Raw genomic sequence first — 11,178 nt, forward strand, 5'->3', positions numbered from 1 at the left:
TCTGATGATGCATAAACATTAAAATGACTTTGCCAAATACAAGAAGTTTTAATTATGCTTGTGTAGATTCATGCAGATCAGCTTTTCTTATCTATACTGCTTATCTTTGTTTTAAAAACTACTTATCTGTTTCTTAGTTAAGAACTATGGTTTGAAGTTACAGTTTGGCCCATCATTAAGTATAACCATAGCACAGAAGACTGATTTGTACAACTCTGTAGGTCTCTTTCCATCCCTTCTGCTTTACCAAATGCATAGCAATATAATGTACATTCTTAATCTAACACCATGTTTTTCAGGACTAAATTTGAATTAGATTATATGTAAATATCTCTATCTGTCCTGATCATCTGTGCTGGATCGAAACTTCATTACATCAAAGTAAGCTATGTCATATCAGTACATGCTACACTGCCTATGAATTTGACACCATTTTCCCTAAAATGTGATTGCTCATCTGCCTTAAGCCATTAGCAGAGTAACAGCAATGTCTTAATATTGTGATTTGAGCTATGCAAGACTACTGAAAATAATTTAAGCCCCTATAGCTAGAACAAACCCTTATTTGACCTACTTGTACTATTTATATGGTGGAGCATATGGCATCTCTACTTCCATTCATAATAATAGTACAACAAGAGCAGCAGCATTTAATCCTAGAATCATAGAGTTGGAATAGACCACAAGGGCCATCGAGTCCAACCCCCTGCCAAGCAGGAAACACCATCAGAGCACTCCTGACATATGGTTGTCAAGCCTCTGCTTAAAGACCTCCAAAGAAGGAGACTCCACCACACTCCTTGGCAGCAAATTCCACTGTCGAACAGCTCTTACTGTCAGGAAGTTCTTCCTAATGTTTAGGTGGAATCTTCTTTCTTGTAGTTTGGATCCATTGCTCCATGCTCCTATTTTTTTATGCTCAAGTTATGATTGCTTTCCTGGATAGTTGCATTTTCAGTCCAGAAATATTAAAAATTTCTCTAACTCTTATCTCCCCAGCAACACAAGTCACAGGAGAGCCATGTGTATCTCCTCATAACTGTAATATTTTCCTTCCCTTTTAATTAGGTGTGGTGGCGGTGTGTTATGTTTAGTTGCCAGTGTGTTGTGTTTAGGAAGTATAAAACCAGAAACTATCAGGCTTATACTCTGGCTTATACTTCCTTAAGTCAAGCTTATTCTATCATTCAGTTGATAAAAGATCGGCAGAATTTAGAGACCAGCTGAATATGTGAGCCCTCTTACAGTTAATTAGGTATTTACTAGAGCTGTAAGCTAAGATTTCAAATATTGATTAAACCGCTTAATCAGGAGAGAGACCATCAGCCATCATCACTTTGCTGTTTGGTAGAAAGCTCTATCTCTGGAATTTTTGCTTGCTATGCAGCTGTTAAAAACACAGAAATCAAAGAGACAGGTCAATTCTGTCTTTACACAGGTAAACTCTGTTCCTGCTTTGTGCACTGAAAAACTTGGAGTTCTTGGTTGCTGAAATCATTGCTGAGACCATATTTTTTGCAACTCCAAAAATGCTTATAAAATTCAAAGTCCTTAAGAAACATCCCTTTACACACTTCATTTTGAAATACCATTTATGCTACATAAATTTAATGATTGATAGCCCACTTTATTTACAATACAACCATAAGAATTCCAATCTGGGACACTGTAGGAGCAAAGAAATGGACACTTCCTCCCTACTCTTTAGAAGTGAATTGATAGGGTGTGAGCTGAAATGTTCAAGAATCAGTTGCAAGGGAATAAACAGATTTGCTAATGAGTGGACTTTTGGTTTAATAGCAGATTGTACTCATTTTGAAATGAGACACCAGTTCTCAAACTCGTTTTTATAGTAGTGCCAAACTCCTGATCATACGCGTTTGATTTACAAATGAAACAGTCATCCAGAACCAACTTGCTGAGATAGTCATACACAAGCAGTGGGATGGGGGCAAATAATAATAATGATTGTTTCCTGCTGACAAAATCAGTTGATTCTTCTTTTAAAACTACAAAGAGAGAGATAGAGATTTGCTGATCAATTCCATTGCAAGACCATGGCCTTTCTCAGAAAAGTGTGGACAATTTCTAAATTCATTGCATTGTTAGACCACAAGCAATGCAAACACTTAATAATATATTTTCAATACCAAATACTTTATAACACTACAGGTATGGAATGTATGAACATCAGGCCATTGATCCCTATGTATGAATTCTATATTTTATGCCACTGGTGCATTCAAAATTGCATCAGAAATTCAATTGTTTACCAAAGTATATATAGAGTTCTCACATTTTGAAAATTGACTTAGTTATCCAGTTCTCAGCTGAAGCAAAGCAGTCAATATTCACATCAAATGAATATCAGACCTGAGAGCAGAAAGTCAAGTACAGTGGTACCTCGGGTTAAGAACTGAATTCGTTCTGGAGGTCTGTTCTTAACCTGAAACTGTTCTTAACCTGAAGCACCACTTTAGCTAATGGGGCCTCCTGCTGCTGCTGTGCTGCCGCTGCACGATTTCTGTTCTCATCCTGAAGCAAAGTTCTTAACCCGAGGTAATATTTCTGGGTTTGCGGAGTCTGTAACCTGAAGCGTATGTAACCTGAAGTGTATGTAACCCAAGGTACCACTGTATCTCATCTACAGCTCAAACGCTGGCAGAAAACCACACATGCAACAATCAGACCTTCAGACATTTTAGGCCACAACCCCCAATCATTCCCCACCATGGGATATACCGTATTTTTTGCTCTATAGGATGCACTTTTCCCCGCCAAAAATTAAGGGGAAATGTGTGTGCGTCCTATAGGGCGAATGCAGACTGCGCAGCTAAGCCCAAAGCCAGAACAGGGAGACGGAGTGCTGCGCAGCGCTCCGTCTCGCTGTTCTAGCTTGGGATTAGCTGTGCAAAGCCTCCGCAGGGCAGCGGGGTGCCTTCACCCCACTGCCCTGCGGAGGCTACGAAGGCTGTACGAAGGTGGGGGGGAGGCTGCAACGCTTCCCCCCACCACCAGCCCCACAAGCTAGGGGGGCAGTGGGAAGGCCTGGTCTTTGGGGCTGGCGGTGGGGGAAAGCAGCGCTTCCTCCCACCAGCCCCAAAGAGCAGGTTGAAAGGAACCCAAAGCCTCCGGAGCCCAGCAGGAACTCCCGCTGGGCTCTGGAGGCTTTGGGTGAACGCACCTTGAACGCACAGAATGCACCTTGTTTTAGAGGGGGAGAAGAAGGGGAAAAAATTTTTTTCCTGTTCTCACCCTCCTATGGTCCGGTGCATCCTATAGAGCGAAAAATACGGTAATGGGCAGAGGCCGGTAGAAGTTGAAGTCCAAACAAACTTGGAGGGCATCAGGTTGGAGAAGACGTAAACTGAGAAGAAAAAGAACATTAACCGCTTCATAAAGTGGTATTTTTCATCAGTTTTGTTTCAGCTTTAAAAAAAATCAAAAAGGTATTTGGGAACATGAACACTTGTTTTCTTTTTTTTCTTTTGAGACTTAGGCTAGAATCCTATACCAAGTATCTGGGAGTAAGTCCTATCCAACTCAGTTGGACTTACTTCTCATGCAGACATGTATAGAATTTCTCTATTTATTCCAGGAAAAGATGGCAAAGCTCTGTTCTGTGAGTAGAACTCCACTCACGAGTCTCATAGGTTGAAGAGCATTAACTCAGTGGTGGTTAATGCAGAAAGTCTCTGGTTCAATCCATGGCATTTCCAGGTAGAGCTAAAAAATGGTGCTGGATGAAGCACAGGAGAGTCATTGCTAGTCATTGTAGACCTGTAGTCCCTGACATCGGACAACCCTCCTAACATGTTGTGTGGGCAGGGAGAAAAGGAGAAAGAGTGTGTTTTGGTTTGGGACGATTTACCTTTTTTTGGGGGGGGGGGTTGCTTTCATTTGTGTACATGTGTGTCTTCTATTTTGTGTTGGTGTATGTGTAGGTGTTTTGCCCATTTTGGAGAGGATTTTGAGCATCATCTATTCTGTGCTGCCCATGGCAGCATGTTAGATTTCCAAATGTGTCCATGGACCCAACAAGTGTGGGTCTCCTGGTGCAGGCAATATTGAGCCAATTGGAGCAGTGGCCTAATAGAAGATAAATTCCTGTCTTCCTATGATCCAACATTGTTTGCTTTATATCAGAGAGTTCTGATATTAGAAAATGTTGAGATACATTTGATCATGTCATTCCCAGTTCTCACGTAAGTTTTCCATTTTTGTGTCTAACAATTTATTATTTTTATTTTTATTTTAGGAAATAGCATATTACATTCGGCTGCAGACAGTGTAACCAGTGCAGTACAGAAGGCAAGTCAAGCTTTGAATGAGCGTGGTGAAAGGTTAGGTCGAGCAGAGGAAAAGACAGAGGATATGAAGAACAGTGCTCAGCAGTTTGCAGAAACTGCACACAAGGTATGAAATTAATAAAATACAGCTTAAGGAAAAGGACAAGAAATCCTTAATATGGTAATAACGTCTATGAGAAGCAGGTTGCTAGGAAACCCCTAATATTAAATATGCAAGATTGTTTTCACATATTGTTGTCAACTGTTTAATCTCATCAAAAGGTACCAAACCCTTGTTGATAAATGCTGGCAAAGGGGCACATTCTGACTTGGTAAGTTAGCGCTGGCATTTGTTTGTTTGAAAAATATGCAGTGCACACTTCTAGTGCCTGCATATTGAGGTGGGGCAGGGGTGTTTTACAGCAATTAAGTAAATCAAATAAAGCACAACATTCCATAAAATGATGTAATACAACAGAGATGGGTTCAACAGATACAAAAATATCAGATAAAAAATTATATGCCCCAATAAAACACATGTTTGCTGGAATACAAAAAAGTTTTTACACTCTCTTGGAAGATTCTGAGGAAACCGAGAATATGGTGTGAAGGCTAATGTTCTACTATGTGCATTAACTAAATCTGAGGTAGGGTCTTCTCAGTAGTGGCACCCACCCTATGGGTGGTATCCAACTAAGGCTGCAGTCCTAACCATGACTATTTAATTCAATATGGCTTACTCCCGGGTAAGTGGGGTTACCATGTCATACTCTGAATAGACCCAGAGAAGTCAATGCCAGTGAGATTTTTCATTATAAATAACAAACACAAACAATCCAAGTGTAAGTTTAAAAATACTAGTTTTCAGAGCTGCAAATTAACAAATCATACACTTACAAAGTTCCCCAAATATTTTAGATTTAAAAATAGCCATGACAGCCAACAGTTTTCATCTGACAAGCTTCTCACTGCTAGCATATACAAAGCAACCTCATAAATAACAAACTTATCTTTATCAGCCAGCAACCATCTAATTTTGAAATCACCTGTTTGACCTTCTAAAAAATTCTGGAATGAATAGAAGGATCTGCTCCTATGAAAGGCAATAAAGAACATAGTACACAGTATCTCCATCTGACCTCATCCACTTCACAAAAATGGTCTTTTGTTGGCCTTTTAAAGAATGTACTGGTTAAATATTCTGCTGGCATGGTTTGAAAAGCTGAGCAGAGTAACACATATCTAACAAGGGGGGGAAAGTCCCACAGATTGCAAGCAAAATGTTGCATCAAACTATGCAGCAAGACCTGACAAAAAGGATATGAGGATTTGCATTTTCCATCTCCCATTTTGCTTTGTGATACAGTCAGGACCAGGAGAGGAATGTTGCCACCAGCAGTGCAAAATACATCCTTTGGATTGCATTGTAGCATTTTCCCTATTATACATTTACACTTAAGTCTTGTGCTGCACTTGGTATTACTGTGGCTATTCCTTACATCTTCCATCATAAAAAGGAGCTTATATTTCTAACTGTGCCTACAAATACTCTTACTTTTTACCCATAGAAGATGGGTGTTCACTTCACTGCATGTTTTTATGTTTAAGTTAATATCGAACTGCTCCCATCACCCCCAGACACCACGTTGGTGAAGGCTGAAAGCCTTCTCTTAGAATATGATTAAAACAAAAGTGGCTATCTTGGTCTTTGAATCTTTATCAGTCTGGCTATCACTCGGCAACTTCCACTAACAAGGACTATCTGGACTATACATACATGCTTCTGTAAATGGAGTTGGAAGCAAATATAGACCATCCCTGACTACCCCAACAGCTTGTCTTCCCAGACTTTTGCACTGCATCCATTCAGCCCATGCACCTCCTGTCCTTGGGGCAAATCTCTTTTCAAACAAGCCTGATCTGTTAACCTTGCCTGTGATCTAGACCTGCAACCTCTGTCTTTCCTCACATAATTGGCTTCTTTGCTAAGCCTTCTGCTTTCCCTTAAACGCACTTCACAATGTTCTCAAGACTTGGTATCTCCTGTATTCACAGCCTTTCTCTCACACTCCTCTATTATTATATGCTACAAGGACAGACCATCACCTTTTTGTTTCATAATAAATATGGAATTGTAGGACATGTATGTGATGCAACATTCAAGAACTCTAGACAACCTGGAACATGACTCTTCTTCCTTTTCTTTAAAAAGATATACCGTATTTTTCGCCCTATAGGACGCACTTTTTCCCCTCCAAAAATGAAGTGGAAATGTGTGTGCGTCCTATGGGGCGAATGGAGGCTTTCGATGAAGCCTGGAGAGCGAGAGGGGTCGGTGTGCACCGACCCCTCTCGCTCTCCAGGCTTCAGGAGAGCCGCAGCGCCAGCCCCACAAGGTCGGGAGACAGCGGGGAGGCGGAACGCCGCCATCCCGCTGGCTCCCGATGTGGTTTGGAGGCTGACGGCAGGGAGACGCGTGCTTCTCCCCGCTGCCAGCCCCGCAAGCTCCGGGGACAGTGGGGAGGCGCAGCGCGTCTTCCCGCTGTCCCCGGACCTGTTCTGCAGGCGGGAGGCGGGGAGAAGAGCGCTTCTCCCCGCTGCCTGCCCCGCAAGCTCCGGGGACAGCTGGGAGGCGTAGCGCGTCTTCCCGCTGTCCCCGGACCTGGTCTGCAGGCGGGCGGCGGGGAGAAGAGCGCTTCTCCCCGCTGCCTGCCACGCAAGCTCCGGGGACAGCTAGGAGGCGCAGCGCGTCTTCCCGCTGTTCGCGGACCTGGTCTGCAGGCGGGCGGCGGGGAGAAGAGTGCTTCTCCCCGCTGCCTGCCCCGCAAGCTCTGGGGACAGCTGGGAGGCGCAGCGTGTCTTCCCGCTGTCCCTGGACCTTGTCTACAGGCGGGCGGCGGGGAGAAGAGCGTGCCTCCCCGCTGCCACCCCGCAAGCTCCTGGGGGGGGGGAAATAAATTTTTTTTTCTTTATTTCCCCCCAAAAAAACTTGGTGTGTCCTATGGGCCGGTGCGTCCTATGGGGCGAAAAATACGGTATATGAATATTTCAAGCATCGTATCACACCCCTAGAAACTACAGGAAAATCTTGAAACTTATTCCTTTAATCCTCATTTATTTATCCTGCATTTATGTTTTTCTGCAACATTCGGAACTGAATACTAATGAGCAATACTGAATTCCTGTGTTGCTTTCTCCCACTTTGAAAGTAGTGAAACAAACTAATTAATCTGGTTTGTGTTTACTTTTAAACTCTTTGAAGTGACTTCACAGAGTCATTGTTGCAAAGTCAATTATTTATACAAGTTGCTGGTTTATGTGCTTTGTTCCCAATACTAATCTGTGCCGTGCCTGAAATGTAAAATAATCCTGCACTGGCAAAAATCCTAATGATGACGTCTATTAATGTAAAAAAAGAAAGAAAGAAAGAAAGAAAGAAAGAAAGAAAGAAAGAAGATTTAAGTAAATATCTGTGTGCCTTTCAGCATCTTCATTTTTAAGGAACATTTCAGAATCAAGTCAAGGATCTCACTTAAAAGATTTAGCACAAATGCTGTGACATTTCGTCAGCTCCTGATATCACTATTAAAATGTTGTCATTAGATGACTGAGGTGGTGTCCAGGAAGTGGCTATATGTCAAGTTAATTTCAGTATTAAGTGGATAAGATGTGGGGAGAGATGCTTGCTAACACATCACATGAAAAGGCTTTTCTGTGTGTATCCCAAAATAACCAGATATAAGTGCCAGTATGAGAGCTGATATTGAAAGATGCAGCTGTGTTCTTGTTACCTACTTTAAAATGTCTTGAGTATTTGGGGGGGGGGGAATCATTTATTGAAACCCAAGAAATTTGTTGCCAGTCACTGTTGCCAACAATAAACTAGATGGACTGGTGCTCTGTTAGCTTCCTGTGACACAGGTTTGTTCAGTATTCATAAGGATAACTCAAGAGGTCTGCACTGGTTACCAATTTGCTACTGGGCCAAGTTCAAGGTATTACTATCAGCATATAAAGCCCTTAACAACTTGGGACCAGCCTTACCTGACATGCATCCACTCGACCGCTTCAGTCGGTGGAATTGGCACTATTACAGGTGCCATATAAGACCTGTACCTAATTTGTAAGAACTTGATTGTTTTGTGTGGCAGAGCCTACACTTTGGAATTCCCTGTCTACTGAGATCGAGCAGGTGAATTCACTGACCTCTTTTTTGGCATCTGCTAAAAACATTTTCTTTAGACAAGCCTAACCAGATGCTTTGAAAGTTAAGGTGATTTTAATCTGATTTAGTCCCAACCGACTCCAGCTACAAAAGGTGAGGCTGCTGAACAGATTCTTGGGCTGGGGTACTGGTTAGGGTTTTTCATTGGGGGAGGGTTTTGGCTGATTTTTGTTTTTTTGTCAACTTAAGGTGTTCATATTTAAGAACACCCCCCCCCCTAGCTTATACAAACTATATGCTCTATATAGAGGATCATAATCAAGAGTCTCTGTGTGTTTCCACCTCCCTTGTAGATGGGTCTTAGTTCCTTACATTTTTGTATAAATCAAGCCGCACTTTGTCGTGACATCAGGTCCCCTGAACAGTGGTTTGAGCTATCCCTCCAAACTAAGATTGTAAACCGTGGTTTGATTCTGCTTTGGAGGGATCACTCAAGCTACCGTTAGTTTTGTATTTGCAATGATGAGGGGAAGGGTTTAATATGCTTATATTTCCTTTCAAAGCTTTCTTTAGAAGTTAGATAATCTCATTAACATTGCATGTGATATTTGTAATTTAGTCTAAATAAAGTAATTTTAAGGTATTTATTTTTATCTTGGTTGGGTTTCAGCATCTTCACCTTGAAGTGAGTGAAAACAACTAAGTATCTTCCTTCTGTATTGATTATATGGTCTGTGAATGTAGCAAGCAATATAAACTCAACAGGAGAAAGTTTTATTGGGATTTGCAGCCAATATATACATGCTTCCTTTTTGTCTGCAGCACAGGAACTAAGCCTAGTTCATAAATGTCCAGCCATAATTGTAAATAAGTCTTAATGCCTCTCTCACTCTCTCACACATTTTCCCTCCAGCTTGCCATGAAGCACAAGTGCTGAAAATGCCTACTGTAAAGATCTTTCCAAGAGGAACTGAAAAGCTAGATTCATCATTTTTTTACTGGAGATACAACCACATGTCTGCTTTTTTCTACAGTTCATTGAAGCCCAGTTATTCCAGTTACTATGTAGGAAATAAGTTGTATTCCTATCTTTTTGTATTGCTAAGCCATTCTGCACTTTTACCATATATATTTTTTATTATTTAAAATAAGAGATGGTGTTAACATGGAAATTGGACCAAAGGACATACTGAACTGCATTGCTCTTCAACATCACACTTTTCCCAGTATTAAGAAAGAAGAAATAAAACTGCCTACGGGGAAGATTACCAAATGAAAATAAAATCCAAGGAATTTGGTTTACAATTATCTCTTTGAACAATTTTTAGAGCTACATAGTTTATGCCTTCGATCACTGAGCAAAACGAAATGAATTATTTGCTATGAAAAAGCAGCCTTCTCATTTCTGCCAGTATTAATACTCATATTTTGCATGTGCCATCACCAGCACCACAGTGCAAATCTGGATTCGAGAGGTCAACTTGTGGTCAACACTACATTTTCAAAATAACTTCTTCTTTTTTACTCTTCTGATTTATTCTTTGGACTGTATAATACCACCGAGAATTCACACTTGAGATGTTAAGGCTAAGGAAACTGATGATTAAATTTCTAAATGTCTCTGCATTTAGTCTGGAATTTAGCAGTCAAATTATAAAATAGAATTTTCCCTTTGTAAATGAGATTTTTAAAAAAGAGAGAGAGAACATTCCGAATCCACATTATACAGGAATCATTCCAGCATTTTAATGTGTCCACGAACACTTAGTACACTTGCTGAAGCTGCAGTTCTGCTTAATGTTAAGCATGCTTCAATTTTAGTGCTTTGAGTAACTTTGGTACATTTATTCCCAACACTGCAGCCTCGCCATCCTTGGCTAGGAGAAGCTAAGGTTGAACTGCCCTTGCATTGAGTGGTTCCCAAGGAGACTCATAATTTTAGAGTAACTAAAATTAACCTTGCATTTTGTGGAATACTCACTTGCACACACACAAATTTCGTTGGTTTTGAAGCTTTTGCCGTTTGACCTAACAACATGCACAAAAGCCTCTTGGTTGAGTTTGGGAACTGGAGCTGTGCATGGAGTTCTTGGCACTAGAGCTCAGCATCCAGTACTTAGGGTTCGCAGTTACTCAGTTAGCTTGCAACACTTGATCTATAAGCACATCCATTGCACATGAAGTCAGTTCTGTCTGCTTTGTCAGCATCAGTACCAGACCATTCTTACCTAACTTCCCTTCAAGAGATGATTGAGTCGTGTGGATCCATCCACACCCTTTCCTTTGATAGCACTAAATATTTGCTAGGCATAGGAAGATGTGTGCGCAGAAAATGTGAGGGTCTTTCCATGACTCTCCAGAACAACCCCGCCTCCTCCATAAGTTACAGCAAATGTTTCAGGATTTCTGATATATTTTGCATTTTCTTCTCTGATTTTCCTCCCTGCTTTGAATTTTTAGATCCAAAGTGATATGTGAGCAGAATTTCATGTTATTTCACTGCTATCGCATTATTGATGCTGATTGGAACACACCTAATAGTTTTCAAGTAAGGCAGCCCAAGAGATGAGAAAAAGGGTTTGTAGATATAGGAGAGCGAAATTTCTGCATTTTTATTTTATTTTTGTTTGCATTGACACCAGCAAAACAAAACAAGCAGCTTTTAATGGAGATGAACCTTTAAATCAACACAGAGATAACATTCATTTAATTAGACAACTGCCC

The 11,178-nt window shown here is 41.0% G+C and overlaps 1 protein-coding gene across 2 annotated transcripts in view; it reads left to right on the forward strand.

Annotated features, from left to right (window-relative positions):
- STXBP6 (syntaxin binding protein 6) overlaps positions 1-9,978 on the forward strand; it is a 93,193-nt gene extending 83,215 nt beyond the window's left edge. For both annotated transcript variants that reach the window (XM_053381379.1, XM_053381389.1), the window contains 2 exons: positions 4,259-4,416; positions 9,368-9,978. In XM_053381379.1, the coding sequence (XP_053237354.1) occupies positions 4,259-4,416; positions 9,368-9,391 (182 nt within the window). In that variant the 3' untranslated portion in view covers positions 9,392-9,978. The remainder of the gene's footprint in view (positions 1-4,258; positions 4,417-9,367) is intronic.
- Positions 9,979-11,178: the final 1,200 nt, after the last annotated feature.

The sequence above is a fragment of the Podarcis raffonei genome, chromosome 1 (assembly GCF_027172205.1).
Source record: "Podarcis raffonei isolate rPodRaf1 chromosome 1, rPodRaf1.pri, whole genome shotgun sequence".
NCBI classification, from domain to species: domain Eukaryota; kingdom Metazoa; phylum Chordata; class Lepidosauria; order Squamata; family Lacertidae; genus Podarcis; species Podarcis raffonei.